The sequence below is a fragment of the Eschrichtius robustus genome, chromosome X (assembly GCF_028021215.1).
Source record: "Eschrichtius robustus isolate mEscRob2 chromosome X, mEscRob2.pri, whole genome shotgun sequence".
In the NCBI taxonomy this organism is placed as follows: domain Eukaryota; kingdom Metazoa; phylum Chordata; class Mammalia; order Artiodactyla; family Eschrichtiidae; genus Eschrichtius; species Eschrichtius robustus.
The window spans coordinates 119,341,167-119,359,763 of NC_090845.1; the positions used below are offsets into that span (position 1 = coordinate 119,341,167).

Genomic DNA, 18,597 nt, shown 5'->3' on the forward strand with positions numbered 1-18,597 from the left:
TGCTTAGAGTACCTGACACCCAGTTCACAGGGTTAGTTTCCTTCCACCTTTCCCTGCTGATACCTGCCTTTTAGCCATATTACTACTTGAGACTTCCTCTACCAGACAAAGGGAGAGTGAAAAAGAGATGAACCTAGGCAGCTTAGCTCTGCAGCAACTTGGATAAAACATTCACTGGGATGGGGAAGGCTAAACCATTGGCTCTAAATAGAATTTTACTTCAAGAAAGCCTTCCCTGACCCTTCCTTCACTCCACACTTTGATACCATGTTCAAAGTCTCACAGCTTCCTTTTAATTACCCTTTTCTTTTTTTTTTTTTTTTTTTAATATTTATTTATTTATTTATCTATTTATGGCTGTGTTGGGTCTTCGTTTCTGTGCGAGGGCTTTCTCTAGTTGCGGCAAGCGGGGGCCACTCTTCATCGCGGTGCGCGGGCCTCTCACTATCGTGGCCTCTCTTGTTGCGGAGCACAGGCTCCAGATGCGCAGGCTCAGTAATTGTGGCTCACGGGCCTAGTTGCTCCGCGGCATGTGGGATCCTCCCAGACCAGGGCTCGAACCTGTGTCCCCTGCATTGGCAGGCGGATTCTCAACCACTGCGCCACCAGGGAAGCCCTAATTACCCTTTTCTAATACAACATGTTTACAACATTTAATTTCATGTCTATTTCTCTCAAGAGTCTATGCTCCATGAGGGAAGGGACCTTCTCTTCCTTGTTCACTACTGTATCTCCATCAACTACTATAGGACCTTGCACATAGTAGGTGCTCAATAAATTATTTGTTCCATGAATGGACAATAAATCCATATAACAATGAATCAATTTCTGGTATGATGAATGGGGATAATCAAGAGTTCAGTGGGAGATCTTGGATTTCCAAATGAGGTAGTCCTGGGAAAGGATATCATTGCAAAACAGCTTTTTGGCGGAAATGTTAATGATTTACCTGTGCTGGGTGAGTACATTTACAGCTGAAGGATGATTTGCACAGTAAGCCAGGTACATAGATTTAAAATGAGGCATGAGGTTCAGTAGACAACCACCTACTTTGTGTTGGTTTTCTGGAAACCTGTAAGCAAAACAGGTGAAACACAGAATGTAAAATAGGAATGGGATAAAGGAAGATGATTCCAATTAAACCTGGCAACATGCAAACCTTATGAATTCTTTTGCCAAAGTTAAAAAGAAACTTCTATATTATAACCACTTTATCTATGAAATGCAAGTTCTTGGCCACTGTTTTAAACTCTAGCCACCAAACATAGCTCCAATATATAGGGTCAGATACTTATTTGGAATTACTAGGGTTTTTTAAGTTGCTTATTCAAATTATAATATTCAAGTTTAGCCGGGCACACTAAAAATACTCTTGATTAATTTGCATGAAGTTCAAGTACAGACAAAACTAACTGAATCCAAAAATGACACATCACAAAGGAGTTTTATGTAGTCTTGGTGGCCTGGTGTTGCTAGGCAAGGTGACATCCAGATGTTTAGAATTACATGGCACCCATTTTAGTTTGCAGAAAAATCAAAAAAACACAAGAAAGAAAAAAAGTTACTCGGAATTCCACCATTCAGAGATATCTATTATAACAATGTTGGCATGTTCCTTGGACTCTCTTCTACAGGTTTCTATATAAAATGAAAAGCAAAGATTACAAATCTAAATAGTAATCTGCTCTTCTCACTTAGTCACCACAGCATTTGCAGTGGCTCCTCAGGTCTCTTTAGAGGGGGTTCTCACCAGCTTCGTCCCTGGACAACCACCCGTGTCTCATTAAGCTCAAGAAACAGGCAATTGCCCCAAGTTCCCTATAGACGATGAAAGTCACCAATTCTCTGAGATCCACTACTTGGAAAACGAACCTTGCTCCAGAGACATATTGCCTGATGATCATCACAGGTCATTCTGCAGTATGAAGTTGAACACTTCAACGAGCTAGCTAGCCATCAATGATGCGTTGTGGTTCACATAAAGATATTACTTGGAAAAGTAATTCGCAATGTACAAAAGAAAAATATCTAATCGATGACAAAGGCATCATCCATGGTCAATTTAGACCTTATTTGTCAATATGATGTTTAAATAAAGTGAGAAATAACTGACCAGATGTAGAGTCCTGATAAGCAACTAGTGGGTTGACTCTGTGAATACCACCAGCTAGTAGATTTTCTCTGTACTGGGGCAATTTATCAAAGTTGTAATAAATGTATAAATGCATAATAAATATAAAGGGCCCCTATCTAAGACAACAGTTAAAAGAAAACAAAACACACCAAAAAACCCAATGTTGCTAGCTACCCTGATGGCGACGTGCGACACTTACTTTGAACATTCTTCCAAGGCTTGGCAGAGCGTCTGTTGAAACGTGCATACTTCCTCGAAGTTTCCCAATAAAGATGTAAATTCCACAGTACTCAGGCTGAAAATATATATATATGTAGTTTCAGTGAAGAGAACTTGGGGATGACTCTAGTTATCTATCTCTAGTCTAGTTAGCTGATAGTTTGCTGGTAACTGGCAAATGGGAGAAGGGAAGCAATCCCTATATCTTAACTTCTGTTTTTTAATTGACACCAACTCTGTGATCTCAAGCAACTTTCTAAAGCTTCTTTCCTTGATTTCCCTTTTCCATAACAAGAATAATGATCCTAAAGAAAATGAGTGTTTGTAAGGGACATTTAGGTATTTTACAAAGCAAGGAGTAAATGAATAACAAGTGCTTGACATCTAAGCATCTACAGAGAACAGATTGGTGGTCGCCAAAGGGGGGGGGGTGGAATGGGGGTCAAAAGGTTCAAGCTTCTAGTTATAAAATAAGTAAGTCATAGGGACGTAATGTACAGCATGGTGACCATAGTTAATAATACTGTACTGCATAGTGGAAAGAGTTGCTGAGAGAGTAGATCTTAAAAGGTCTCATCACAAGAAAAAAAATTTTGTAACTGTGTGTGATGATGAATGTTAACTAGATGTATTGTGGTGATCATTTCACAATATATACAAATATTCAATCATTACACCGTACACCTGAAACTAATATAAAGTTATATGTCAATTATATCTCAATAAAAAAATATCTAAGTATCTAAATGGGTAGAATACATCATAGCTGGGAATAAGTGTAAAAACTTTTGAATACTCTCCTCTAGAGGAGCTGGGAAAGTAATTGAAAGACATTACATATGCCATTCATAAATCAACTAAAGGAAATCTTGAGCGGAAATAGGAGGGAAGAAAATAGTACTGATGTGTTTGTTTGCTTTTGGAACGGAATGGAGTCAAACACAAACTGAACCATTTTAATCCAGTGCCTCTGTATTAAGAATTTTCTCATCCTTTCTTCCCCTACCAAATAATAGGTGATAAAAACAAGAGCCAGCACGAATACAGCGCTTAACACTGAGGTAAGCATTTTACAAATAACAACTCGTCTTAACCTTACAACAACTTTATGAGGTAGGTACTATTGCTGTCTCTGTTTTACACATAAGGAAATCCAGGCACAGAGAGGTTAAAGCAAATCAGCCAAAGTCCCAAAGCCAGTGAATGGTGAAGCCAGAATTTGAACCCAAACATTCTAGCTCCAGAGTCCATGCTCCTAACCACTTTTCGAGAGAAAACTTTTCTGAAGATTTAATTAAAAGGCCAATGTCTGCCACATGTTCTTTCTCCTTAATATAATAATACAAGGGGAGGGTTTCCAGGAGAGTAATTTTTGCTGACAAAGAAAAGGAAGACCCAAACAGACGTTACCAGTAACCCCTAGGGCATAAAAAGCACCCAGTTCCTCTGCTCTGATGCCCTCCTGAACCACAAGTTGGAAAACCCCTCTCATGGGTGTCAAAAGCGAAACCCTTTAGCCAGCTTCCCTGGCTGCCGTCCCCCATAGCAGCAAGAACCTGACTGGGGGCTTATCTGGACCTTTCAGGATCAAACAATAAACAGTCCCCTTTGCTCAAATCACTCTGGGGTCTACGAGGCAGAACCAATGGAAAGTGACCAGAACTGCATTTTGAATTTCCTTGGGAACAGCGCACTCTGACTCGGGTCTCTCACCTCCTCTGCCTTGGCTCTTTTCTTTTCCTTTGACTATTTCTTGATTGCTAATCAGTCACTCCTCCATTTGAAATCTTACCATCTCCGCTGCCAGGGTTACCACTTCAGTTTCCCTCTCCTCCTCTGCCTGTCACCTCTAGAACACGGAACCACATTTTACTCGGTGGCAGGAGACGCAGTGGGTTGAGTCTGGCCACTGACTGACCGTGTGATGGGCAGGACCGTGAGCCTCTCTGGACTTTGTGGTTTTTTTATGTATTCAATGAGGATAGTCATTTCCTCCAGGGCACTAGACCCAGTGATTCACTGAGGTTCCATTCAGCTCTAAGGGCTATGATTCACAGAGCACTTCATGTTTTACATAATAATAACAAAAGCCACTTTGTTGTTGATCATTTAAACTCTTACAAAACACAGGAATACAAAATCCTTTCATACCGAAGTAAGATTCCCATAGTGCCATGAAAATAACCGAGTAGGAAATTTAACAGGACATCATGCCTAAGCAAGCGTGATTTAGAAAAAGGGAGAAAATAGTGAAATACATTAAACTTATTTAAGCCTGAAGCCAACAGTTTAGGCAATTGTTTGGCAAAAATAAACTCTTAAACTGAGGTACAAGAAGAGGTTTCTGTCCTCCATTCTATGTATCGACTGCTAAATTTACCATTTGACTTACAGATCATAATCTCCAGTGAAGTTTAATCCATTAAAATAAAAAACACACATAAATGCAGTTAGCTATTATTTGTTACATATGCCAGGCCTACAAGCACTAAAAAATGAACAGCCAATATTTTTCTTTTGTGAAAAGTAAGTTTTCAGTTCAGGCCTTCAGATTTCTAAGACCAGGATAAGGTTTGAATATTTTTAACACCTCTTTCTCATTCACTTTTGCCTGGGTGAAATACTGGCTTGAATTGCTCTTAGGAACATTCACAAAATGCCACGCTTCTTCCACTCTGGGAGCATGGGAAAGAGTTTCTGCCCTGGCAAGCCAAGGTCAGAGCGAGCACAAGAATTTCCCGTGTCTGTGCTTTCTGCACAAAAACACCAGCAAGTCCTTTTTCTGGAAGGTAAAACTAGATGTATCACTTCTAAAACGTACAAGATAAAAATGGTGACAGACAGAAAGGCAGATCGGCTCATTCCCTCCACAGCCAGAAGAGAAAGAAAGCCAAGCTCTCCAAAAGCTACATCTTGCATAATTCCTGTTGCCTTGACCATGTTCTTGGCAACCTGTGATCTGTGGAAATTCTTCTAAAGGGCAAAATCAATTATTCAGTGACATAAGAGTAATGACTCCATCTACTGACATTATCTTGCTTTGCTTAGCGAGGGGTTTAAAATATAAATCTTACTTGTTATTGGACTGCAGGGGTCTTAAGTAAGTAACAAGAAGAGACTGAAGTTCTTTAGCATAATCTTTTTCAGTGTCCAAGATATTCTGTAACACCTATGGAGAAACAAAGGTCAAGGTATTGTAACTGTCAGGAAAGTCCAAGGTAAAATAGAGTTTTAGATCTTTTAACCAAATTATCAAAAAAAAAGTCCTATTTACTCAGCTAGCACTGTAAGTAAGGAGCACAAAATCTGAATGCACTTTGTTTCATTCTTGTAAACTACTCTAATAATTGCATGACAACTGGTTATACTGCATAACTCATACGAACACATTTTTTCAGAATTACCCATAATTGGAGGGGCCTTGCCATTTACACAGTACTGCTCAGAATGCTTTCACGTGCTTTAAATCATTTTATCCTCAGCAAAGGTCTCAGCTAACAAAGGATCATCATTCCCATTTTATGGATGAGGAAATTGAGGCCAGCTACCTCAAGACATAGAGATTCAGTGTCAGGATAATTTCATGATAACTGATGTCAAACATCAAAAAAGATTTTTTAAATTATGTTCTTGAGAAAATCTTTAGGTGACAAAATCTGAGGACACTGAATTTTTAAGCAGTTAAAACTGGTTTTTTAATAAAGGTAAAAAGTGCTAGTACGAACATTTCAAAGAGAAAAAGAAGCTGAAATGTGAGGAATTTAACAAAGAAAATGATGCTTACCAGTATTATTAGTGATAGCCAAATGAAAATCCTATCGGCAAAACAACCAATGTACAGGTCCACAACTTCTCTGCCGCCACCAGCCCTGGGGTCACACCTCATTTCCCAGCCTCTTCTGGAGGCAGCTATAACCTTCATTCTAAGCTCCTAGAGATCACCAAGTTAACATTTTGGTGTATTTTCTCTCATATCTCCTAATCCATTCAACACAAATTTACTGAGTGCCTCCTTGGTGCCAAAGGCCATGCCTGTCCTCAGGGAGTTTCTACTCTGTCTTCAGAGGGGGACATTAAACACGGGCTCACAAGACAATGTGAAGCATTCTTAGCCAGGAGAAGCCCCTTAGCCTACCAATATGCCAGACGTATACTCACAAGACAGTGCATGATGATCTGCTATTGACAGGTGGAGTGGACAAAGCAATTGGAGGTCCAGGTAGCTGTGGGTTTTTTGGGAAACAATTGGACTGGAAGGTGGTCGTCCAGGCTCTGCTACCAGCGGACAGGTTGCTTCAGTTTTAAGGCTCATCTCAGATTGTGACATTTCACCTACCTCAGGGACCATTGTGAAGAGGTAAGTGTGAGACACTGTACAGGTAGGTGCTGGGTGAATTGGGAAACAGTCCCTCCAATTTAAGGGGTTAAAAAAAGGTTTCTCAATGGCAGCACTATTGATATTTCACAGCAGATAGCTCTTTGTTGTGAGCAGATGCCCTGTGCACTGTAGGATGTTTAACAACATCCTTGGCGTCTACCCACCAGATGTCAGTTGCATGCCACCCCCTACCCCAGTATGAAAACCAAAAATGTGTCCAGACATTGCCAGATGTCACCTGAAGGGCAATATCACTCCTAGTTGACAAGGACATAGGCCACAGGGTGGCTTCAAAAGCTAGGGCTTAAGTTGTAGCCCCTCCTCCCAGCCACTCATGTCTACTTTCAGTTTCTCTATTCCTCAGGGAGGAATGCCTACTCTCTAAAGGTGTAAGTGTAAATTTAAGGGCCTGGAGGTACCAGTGCTCTGTGAAATTAATCCAGGGATGGAACAGAAATGTTACCCCTATAGAAAGTCGAAGCACAACAAAGGAAATTAGAAACTAACTTCAGATGAATAAAAAAGAAAACACAACATCAAAACTTATGGGATGAAGTTAAAGCAGTTCTTAGAGACTGTAAATAGCTGTAAATGCCTACATCAGAAAGAAGAAAGAGGACTTCTGGTTTCCAGTCCAGCATTTAAGGCATTTGGAAGTCATCACTCCAACCTAAAAACAAGTAAAGAGATGAAGAACTAGAAAAAAACTTTGCTTATATCTGTCAGGGAATTGAGGTCACAGGCAAAAATGGTACACTTAAAATTGGAGAGACAGACAGGCAGATAGAGAATCATAACTTGCTGGACCAGAAAACCATGAGCAGAAGCCTCCATGGGAAGTGGTATCAGGGTAGGAAAACCTGAACCGTAATTGATGAATTGCTGGGGGCTCAGTGCAGAAACACCTGAGAGTTAAAAACTCTAGGGGGTCCAGTCACAGAGGAGCACACCCACACTTCTGTGACTTTTACCTCCAGAAGCTGTACCAGGTTATCACAATGAAGATTGGAGGAAAATCTCCCTTGTGCTTCAGGAGAGGGAAGGGAAAAGTAGCCATTTTGAAATTTACCAGAGCATTCTGGTCTTCATAACAAGGTCTGCCCTCAAGAGAGAAAGTATTTTACCAAACCCTAACCTATTGGGGTTTTATCAGAGCCTAATATACCTAGGGGAAGAGAAATACCCTACTCCAGCTCCCTCTAGCCTTCCTGTCCTATCTAAGGGAGGGGAGAAAAAGACTGAGAAACACTGCTGAAGTTCACAATCTAGGGACATAAGCTCACCAAAAGACTGAGACCTAATCATAGGACTTGAGAACACTGCCCCTGACCCCATACCTTACCACTAAAGGCCTATTTACTGCAGTTCCTCTTACCTAGTACATCACATCTGGCTTCCAACAAAAAATTACAAGGCATATGAAACGGTAAAAAAAAACACAGTTTGAAGAGACAGAGCAAACATTAGAACCAGAATCAGATATGGTAGGAACATTGGAATTATCAGACCAGGATTTTAATATAACAATGATTAATATGCTATGGGCTCCAAAGGAAAAAGTATACAACATGCAAGAACAGATGGGTACTGCAAGCAGGAATAAATACTGAGAAGGAATAAAAATGAAATGCTAGAGATCAAAAACACTCTAATAGAAATGAAGAATGCCTTTGATGGGCTTGTTAGTAAACTGGACCACTGAGGATAGAAGCTCTGGGCTTGAGGATGTGCCAATAGAAACTTTCAAAACTGAAAAGCAAACAGAAAAAAAACCTGAAAAATGGAACAAAATATCTAAGAACTGTGGGACAACATCTAAAGGTGTAACCTATGTGTGATGAGAATACCAGAAGGAGAATAAAGAGAGGAAGGTACAGAAGAAATATTTGAAACAACAATGACTAAGAATTTCCCCAAATCAATGTCAGACACCAAGCCACAGATCCAGGAAGCTCAGAGAAAACCCAGCAGGATAAATGCCCCCCCTGCAAAATGCCCCCTAAGCACACTATATTCAAACTCCAGAAAAGTCAAAGATAAAGAAAAAAATCTTGAAAAAAGCCAGAGGATAAAAATACTTTACCTATAGAGAAGCTAAGATAAGAATTATACCTGACTTGTCAGAAAGCATACAAGCAAGAGGAGAGTGGAGTAAAATATTTAAAGTGTTGGGGAAAAAAACCCCCACCAACCTGGAATTCTGTATCTTGTGAAATTTTCCTTCAAAAGTCAAGCAAAAATAGACTTTCTAGGACAAAAATTGAGGGAATATTCTTGCCAGCAGACCTGCTTTGCAAAAAGTGGGTTTTTTTTAAAGTTCGGAGAGGGACTTCCCTGGTGGTCCAGTGGCTAAGACTCTGTGCTCCCAATGCAGGGGGCCCAGGTTCAATCCCTGGTCAGGGAACTAGATCCCACATGCATGCCGCAACTAAAAGTTCACAGGCCACAATGAAGATCCCACCTGCTGCAACTAAGACCCAGCGCAGCCAAATAAATAAATATTTAAAATTTTTAAAAATTAAAAAAATAAATTTCAGGTGGGATAGGGAGGGTGGGAGGGAGACGCAAGAGGGAGGGATATGGGGATATAAGTATACATATAGCTGATCCACTTTGTTATACAGCAGAAACTAACACAACAATGTAAAGCAATTACACTCCAATAAAGATTTTTTAAAAAATAAAATAAAAACTAAAGATCAGAGAGAAAGAAAATGTTATAGGTTAGAAACAGATCTACATAAATAAAGAAAGCATGAAAGAAGGAATAAGTGAAGATAAAATAAAAACTTATTTTTCTGTAAATCAACTACACCTCAATAAAAAAACTTTTATTTTTCTTCTTAATTGATCTAACAGATAACAGTTTGTTCAAAATAATAATGGAAACAATGTATTATATATATATATATGTGTGTGTATATATATATATTATATATATATATGTGTGTATATATATATATATATATATATATATATAATGCTTATGTGTGCTTATGTATAAGTGAAATGAATGACAGCAATGATACAAGGGATAGGAAGGAGGAATTAGGAACACTTTGTTATTATAAAGTATTTGTACTTGTACCTGTGAAGCAATACAGTGTTATTTGAAAGTGGACTTGGACTAGTTCTAAATGTATATTGCAAACTCTAGGGCAATCACTAAAAAAGTTAAAAAAAAAATTCTAAAAAGACACAAGCTACCAAAACTGACTCACAAAGAAGTAGAAAATCTGAATATCTCTATAACAAGTAAAGAGATTGAATTAATATTCAAAACAACTTCCCATAAGTTAAAGCCCAGGATGAGATTGCTTTATTGATTAATTCTACCAAAAATTTAAAGAATTCATATCAATCCTTCACAAACACTTAAAATCCTGGAAAAGAAGAGTGTACAAAGTTAGAATGTATACTTCTCAATTTCAAAACTTACTAAAAAGCTTCAGTGACAAGACAGTTTAGTACTGGTATAAAATAGATATACAGACCAATGGAATAGAATTGAGAGTCCAGAAATGAACTCATGGTGAATTGATTTTTGACAAGAGTGCTGTGAACTTCCAATAAGGAAAGAATAGTCTTTTCAAAAAATGGTGCTGGCTAAATGGGAAAAGAATTTGATAAAGAATAGACACATGTATATGTATAACTGAATCACTTTGCTGTACACTTGAAACTAACACAACATTGTTAATCAACTATACTCCAATATAAAATAAAAAGTTAAAAACAAAGGTATATAAAAAGTGGTGCTGGGACTTCCCTGGTGGCACAGTGGTTGGGAATCCACCTGCCAATGCAGGGGACACGGGTTCGATCCCCGGTCCAGGAAGATCTCACATGCTGCGGAGCAACAAAGCCCATGCGCCACAACTACTGAGCCTGTGCTCTAGAGCCTGTGAGCCACAACTACTGAGCCCGTGTGCCACAACTACTGAAGCCTGCGCGCCTAGAGCCTGTGCTCCGCAACAAGAGAAGCCACCGCAATGAGAAGCCCAGGCACCGCAATGAAGAGTAGCCTGCACTCTCTGCAACTAAAGAAGGCCTGTGCACAGCAACAAAGACCCAACGCAGCCAAAATTAAATAAAATAAATAAATAAATAAAAACAACAAAAAAACAAAAACAAAAAACACATGTACCCTTTGATGGTGCAATCCCTCTTTTAAAAAAAAAAAAAGTGGTGCTGGGACCACTGAATAACTACATACAAAGAAAGAATTTGCACTCCTACTTCACACCATATACAAAAATTAACTCAAAATGGATTCAAGAGTTAAAACTACAAAACTCTTAGAAGAAAACAGAGGAGGAAATCTTCCTGATCTTGAATTCGGCAATGGATCCTTGGATGACACCAAAAGCACAAGCAACAAGAGAAAAAATAGATAAACTGAAATTCATGAAAATTGAAAACTTTTATGTATCAAAGGACATTATCAAGAAAGTAAAAAGACAACCCACAGAATGGGGAAAATATCTACAAATCATATATTTGAAAAGGTTCTACTATTCAGAATATATAAAGGACTCTTACAACTCAACAATAAAAATAATCAGTTAAAAGTTGGCAAAGGATTTAAATAGACATTTCTCCAAAGAAGATATACAAATGGCCAATAAGTGCATAAAAAGATACTCAACATAGTTAACCATTAGGGAAATGCTAATCAAAACCACAATACTACTTCACACTCATTAGGGTGGCTATAATAAAAAGAAAAAATAGAAAGAACAAGTGTTGGTGAGGGTGTGGAGAAACTGGAACCCTCATACATTGCTGGTGGGAAAGTCAAAAATTGTAACTGCTGTGGAAAAGTTTGGCAGTTCCTCAAAAAGTTAGACATAGAGTTATTACATGACCCAGTAATTCCACTCCTAGAGAAATGAAAACATATGTCTGTGCAAAAATTTGCACATCAATTTTCACAGCAGCATTATAAATAATAACCAAAAAGTGGAAATAATCCAAAGGTCCATAAACAAAACCTGGTATATATCCATAATATGGAAGATTTATTCCGTCATAAAAAGCAATGAAGGGACTTCCCTGGTGGTCCAGTGGTTAAGAATCCGCCTTCCAATGCAGGGGACACAGGTTCAATCCCTGGTCGGGAAACTAAGATCCCACATTCTGCGGGGCAGCTAAGCCTGTGCACTCTAGAGCCTGCGTGCCACAACTAAAGAGCCCGCGCACTGCAACTACGAGCCCACATACCACAACGAAGATCCCGCATGCCGCAACTAAAACCCGACGCAGCCAAATTAACTAATTAATTAAAAAAGATACTTTCCTTCTTTAAGAAAAAAAAAACAATGAAGTACTGATACATTCTACAACATGGATGAACCTTGAAAATACTATGCTAAGAAAGAAGTCAAACGCAAAAGAACAAATATTGTATGATTCAACTTATATGAAACATCCAGAATAGGGAAAACCCATAGAGACAGAAAGTCGATTAGTGGATGTCAAGGGCTGGAGGGAGTGGCTACAAACGGGTACAGGGTTTCTTATTGGGGTGATGAAAATGCTGAAAAGTAAGATGGTGGTGATCATCACACAACTCTGTTAATTTACTAAAAATCAGTGAATTGTACACTAAAGTGGTGATTTTTGTGGTATGTGAATTACGTGTCATTATAGTTGTTATTTTAAAGTCAAAGCACAAATTTCTCATCTGTTAATAGAAACTTTTCTGTTTTTTCTCTGACTCCAAGTCCTCATCCAGTAGTGTCCTTCCAAACTCAAATGTGTCCATCGTTAGTGGTCTCTGCCCAGCTGGGCTGCTGTTCACTGCAATGCGTTAAATAATCATTTATACTCATGCTCAGCACTAGGATTCATTTTTTTATTCTTAAAAATGGAGAGAGCTGCACTAGAATTCAACAGTACCACATTTTATTAAGAGGTAAAACTCATACGCGGACTACCGTTTTAGCAACATTTGTCTATAGTATTTATATTGGAGGAAAAAGAGGATGGTGGCCTGGCTTCCCACTTACATTCAGGAGAGAATGAAGTCATCTCATCATCTCTTTTGTTCACATTTTTCTAAAGAGACCATGTCTGGTAATGAGCCATCTCACATCCTCAACCTTGCTTTCAAGCACTGTTGTCTGTAACTGTCACACTACCCAAAGTATAGTGTCCATTGAAAAAAAGAAAAACAAAGTAAAAAAGAAAACAAAACAAAACACAGTCATTGCCTGAGGGAATTTTTAAATTAGAAAATTCACGGATATTATTTACATTATAAAATGTGATTTTTAAGACAATTAAACATCACTGCTTTAATCCCATGGTTGCTATAATTCAACATTCCTTCCCTCATTGAAACAGTTTTATTATTTTAACTTCCTTTAAAATGCTATCACAGGTAGTTCCTTTAAGAGAAAGCACTAAGATGTTGCAAGAAAGGCGCCAACTGTCCTGCTCCAGTGGATTTATCTGCTAGGCGAAGCAGCACACTTTCTAAGGGTTCCATCTGTGCTGGAACCACTCACATGGGACAAACGGAGGTAGGAAGGCAGACACTCCCTGCTGCCTTTGAGTAAGTTCTGGAGAGCTGAATGGAAACATACACTAAACTCATATTGTTGCAAGTCTTGAGGGTGGCTGAATGCTGACTTTACAAGCTAAATTGACACAGGTGATTAATGAGTCCTTCATTAAATAATGCAAAATGTGTTTGAATGATGATGTACTAAATAGCATTGCCCTTGCTGTGGTTTGATTAGTAGAAATGCTCATCAGGGTGGATGCCTGGGATTCTCTCCCAAATTCACTTGGATTTTTATTGCTTTCCTCAATCTCAGAAGACCAACTGATGAACTGTGGAGACTGGTTCTTTATTTTTCAGGCCACAGGGCATCTACTGTAAAAGGATAAAAAGGGAAGCAGACAGAGAAGGCTATGTGTTCCCAAACAGAAGGCCTCAGTGGTGAGTCAGAATGCAAACAGTTTGGCAGGCCAACCAACTTCAGAGCAGTACAATCTGATCGAGATGAAATCCACTCAAATACTAAAATGGACTGTGTCCAGACATTGCCTTTGCCTCTCTGACTCCATCTTCACAAGGACAACAGAGTATCCTTTTGCTCAATTAACCTCTGACTAAATTCAGAATAAAACAGATGGTGAGAAGCCATAGAAAAACGAGGTGGAGGCCTTTTGTACCTCCATCCTGGGCTATTGATTTTCCAGTAAAATATATTTCCGCCATTTCCTGGAAAGGCTTTAGAGTGAGTTCATTTTTATAACTCTGTTTTCCATAAGGGAACAAGTCATATAAGTCTGAAGAAATTATTTTAGGAGGCTAAAATGCATAAACAAAAGCTGGAAACAGAGATACATCCCATGATAAAGGAAGATTATAATGGCCCCAGGAAACCTTAATCGAAGCAAAACCATCATATTATAGGAATTCTGAGATAAGTATGATGCCTGCAAAAACGGGTTCATGTTGGTAAACTCCTAGGAGATGGGAAAAGGCAATACACTACCGTATTTATGTCATATTTGACGTATATGGCAGAAGAGCCCGCCAGTTTACATTCAAGTGCAGTGATCAATTTCACCCCTCCAGGTCCTTGGTTTTCACAAAACAAGCAGCACTGTTGCCCTGTTATGGACAGATTCTGCAAAACAGAGATGGATTCTGAAAACTCTTGTCACCTCCCTGACCTCAGACGGAAGATATGGATGAGTTAGGCAGGAAATGGGTAGGTAAAAAACAATAGGGGATATGGAGAAGGAATAACTGGATAGATGTGTAAGGTAGTTTAGGCTGATGGTTTTTAAAAAGGGAGGGTGCACAGAGGTTTTTTAGGGCGGTGAAATTACTCTGAACAACACTGTAACTGTGGATACGTGTCATTATACATTTGTCCAAACCCATAGAATGCCCAACACCAAGAGTGAATGGTAACGTAAACTCTGGACTTTGGTGCTAATGATGGGTCAATGTAGGTTCATCAATTGTCACAAATGTCCCACGCTGGTGGGAGATGCTGATCCTGGGGGAGCCTGTGCATGTGTGTGGGTAGGTGGTATACAGGACATCTCTAACCTTTGGATCAATTTTGCTGTGAACCTAGAACTGCTCTAAAAAATAAAGTTTTTTTTAGAAGGGTAGATAAGCACTAGAAACGTAGAGAAAATTCAGGGTGGGAGCAAGTGGGTAAATAATAGATGAGTGAGAGAGAAAAGGGGGGTAAACAGAAGATGGGTGGCAGGAGCAAGAACTACAGGAGGCTTCCTGGGATTCTGATGTGATTGAACGGGTCTCAGATTGCTTCCCACCTCTCCGACTGCACGGAGGTTCTGGTAAGACATCTGCCACACGTTACAATAAAGGAGAAGAAAGTTAGAAAAAAATGAATAATACTGGCCCTTACTGATTATATTTTCCTATTTGGATGTAGGGAAATGCCATCTCTCACTCTGCAGACAGATGCTCATCCCCAGAGTTTAGTACAGGCAGACCTCGTTTTATTGCGTTTTGCTTTACTGTGCTTCACGGATATTGTGGTTTTTCCACAAATGGAAGGTTTGTGGCAACCCTGCATCAAGCAAGTCTATTGGCGCCGTTTTTCCAACAGCATTTGCTCACTTCATGTCTCTGTGTCACTTTTGGTAATTCTCGCAATAGCCCAAACTTTTTCATTATTATTATATTTGTTATGTGACCAGTGATCTTTGATGTGACTATTGCAAAAAGATTACAACTCGCTGATGGCTCAGATGTTGGCGAGCATTTCTTAGCAATAAAATTTTTTTAAATAAGGTGTGCACATTGTTTTTTAAGACAATGCCATTGCACACTTAACAGACTACAGTAACGTGTAAACATAACTTTTATATGCACTGGGAAAACAAACAACTCATGTAACTCGCTTTATTGTGATGGTCTGGAACTGAACTGGCAGTATCTTTGAGGTGTGCCTATATTAGGATTATTGTGAGTCTGGCCTATTTGTGGCAGCACGAGGGACCGCATTCTTACATCGGGCTGCACCAGTTGCAATAAATAAGGAATTTCACCCTCCGAGAGGCATTTTGACGGGGAGAGAAGAGAGCGCAGTCCATTCTGTGACCTGCAGGGACGGATTGCAGGCACGCACATTCTTGCCTGGATGAACGTGCTCACAGGGTTCCCCCTGCCTGAATTCCCTTCCAGCTCTTCTCTGCTTATCTAAGTCCTGGCATGCCGTCAATCCTCTCTCCCATTCAACCTTTCCCTTTATTGGTTCTCAAATTTTAGTTTAGTGAGTATCAGCATCACCTGGGGGGGATGGAGAGAAGAGGCCTGAGGGGGTGTTAAAAATGCTGTTTCCTGGGACCTATGGCCAGAGATTCTGATGTAACAAGCCAGATGTGGAGACCAGATATCTGCAGTTTTAACAATCTCCCTGGGGGCTTTCAAATGCAAAAGATCCCCCAACCACATTTGGAGCAACTCATTTTAGGACAGTTTATAACTTGACATCATTGTCTGCCATGTGGCTTATACCATCATGTCTGTCCTGTCTTCCCAGTGAGACCATGGGTGCCAAGACCTAAGCACTGCATGCAAATTAAGCCTGACAACTGAGCTACATAGATTCCTATTTCTTTTCTTTTCTTTTTTTCAGTTTTATTGAGGTCTAACTGACAAATAAAAATTGTATATATTCAAGGTATACAACTTGATATTTTGACATATGTACACATTGTGAAATGATCACCACAATCAAGCTAATTAACACATCCATCACCTCTCATAGGTACCATTTTCTATTGTTGTGTTTATTATTTATTTTTTAATCCCTCCTGGCATGTAACATCAACTTACAATAGGCAAAGAGAGCCAATGAGCAGAAGATTATTAGAAAAATAATTCATAGAAAATGATATGCTTTTTCTCAGTAGTGAGAGAAGTTTAACAAATGGCAGTGAATTCTGAGGACAATGAAGGAACCAAGGTCAGGCGCAGCAAATGCCTCCTCTAGGCTGCCATGTTCCTAAAGGATGAGCTAAACTCTCATTCACAACAACGGGCCAGGAGAGGCCAAGCCTCAGTTAGATGCATTAAACATGCCCCTCTGAAGAAGGTAGGAAAGAAGGAAACTACTTTTTGACATGTACTGTTTACATTATCATTCAGTGCTAAATATTTTGTATTTCATTGATGACTTCCTTTTAATCCAAGGTTTTCTGAGCTCTAAAAAAAATGCCTCATGGCAGATGCAGATCTGAGTTGGGTACCCCATGCCACTTGTGATGACACCGGAGAACTTCTAAACATTTCAAAACTGATGTGCCACCAGAAGCATATCGAGGCCTAAATGGGGCTGAAATCAGCAGACAATCCCTTGGAAACCTGAAAAAGGGGAGAGAACGTCTGCAGACTTGCAAATTCCAAGAGGTCTCTATCCTGCCCAAGTTTACAGGATGCGACAGTTAATTTTATGTGTCAACTTGTCTGGGTCACGAGGTGCCCAGATTAAATAATATTTCTGGGCATGTCTGTGAGGGTGTTTCCAGATGAGATGAGCCTTTGAATCAGAAGCCTGAGTAAAGCAGATTGCCCTCCCCCATATGTGTAGGATTCATCCAATCTGTTGAGGGCCCATATAGAACAAAAAGGTGGAGGAAGGGAGAATTTGCTCACTCTGCCTGACTTCTTGAGCTGGGACATCAGTCTTCTGCCCAAGGACTGGAATTTACACCATTAGCTCTCCTGGTTCTCAGGCCTTTGGACTCGTACTGAACTACACCACCATCTGTCCTGGGTCTTCAGCTTACAGATGGCAGATCGTGGGACTTCTCAGCCTCCATAATCACGTGAGCCAATCACTTACAGTAAATCTCTTTATACGGATCCTATTGGTTCTGTCTCTCTGGAGAACCCTGACTAATACACATGACCAAAATAAAGGAAGCATTTGGACTAGCAAGGACTCGCTGAATGCAAGAGCATAAGAACAGGTCTGGTCAGCGACAATATTGTCAGGGTCTGAGAATAGAAAACTCTCCATGAAGGAGAAATAATGAAGAATACATAATTCCTGTTTAAAATACACACACACACACACACGTCATAGGCTATATATATGTATATATGTGCACACGTGTGCACACACGCGCACACACGCACACACACATACATATCTACTTCAAAGGAAGATTGTCATGAGATTCACCAAGATGTTAATTGTGATCATCTCTGAGTGGTGGGATTACAGGTGATATTTATTTTCTTCTTTATACTTTTCCTGGACTGTCTGACTTTTTAAAAAAATCATTGTTTACATAATGTTATGTAGTCAGAAAAGAAATACTTCCCGTTTTAAAAAAAAATGAAGTAAAAATCAGTCACTAGTGCCCTTATAGTACTAGCAACAGAAAATGTCTACAATTAATCACTCTTAGAGAGGATAAGAGCTAATATAAGATCATATGGGAAATAAAATTTGTTACATTTTTACCAAAAAAAAAAAAGATCAGATGGGGACACCTTACATGTGGGTGAACTTGATTTTCCAGGTCTCCAAATACTGTGGGTGAGCTAGAATTATTTTGGTTTGTCTAAGGTATTCAACACAGATTGGGAGGGCAATCAGAACACTCAGAACATATTTTGAATTAGTTGCTGCTAAAAATTTGCCTAAGTACTCAAAAATGTAAATTAGAAAAAAACACCAACAATCAACCCAAATCCCTTCACATGCATATCTAGTTACAACAACATGTCTAACTGGTCTCAATAATCCAGCAATATTTACACCACAGCTCTACAGTTCCTTCCCAGGCCATCATGGGCTCTCCAAGACCTTCTGTTTTATTAAGTTTGGTTTGAGACAAAATCTATCAAAAT

The 18,597-nt window shown here is 39.4% G+C and overlaps 1 protein-coding gene across 5 annotated transcripts in view; it reads right to left on the reverse strand.

Annotated features, from left to right (window-relative positions):
• ARHGEF6 (Rac/Cdc42 guanine nucleotide exchange factor 6) overlaps window positions 1-18,597 on the reverse strand; it is a 103,827-nt gene that overhangs the window by 34,771 nt on the left and 50,459 nt on the right. For all 5 annotated transcript variants that reach the window (XM_068532542.1, XM_068532543.1, XM_068532541.1 and 2 more), the window contains 3 exons: window positions 5,428-5,522; window positions 2,334-2,429; window positions 950-1,072 (listed from right to left, as the gene is read on the reverse strand). In XM_068532542.1, coding sequence (XP_068388643.1) covers window positions 950-1,072; window positions 2,334-2,429; window positions 5,428-5,522 — 314 coding nt within the window. The remainder of the gene's footprint in view (window positions 1-949; window positions 1,073-2,333; window positions 2,430-5,427; window positions 5,523-18,597) is intronic.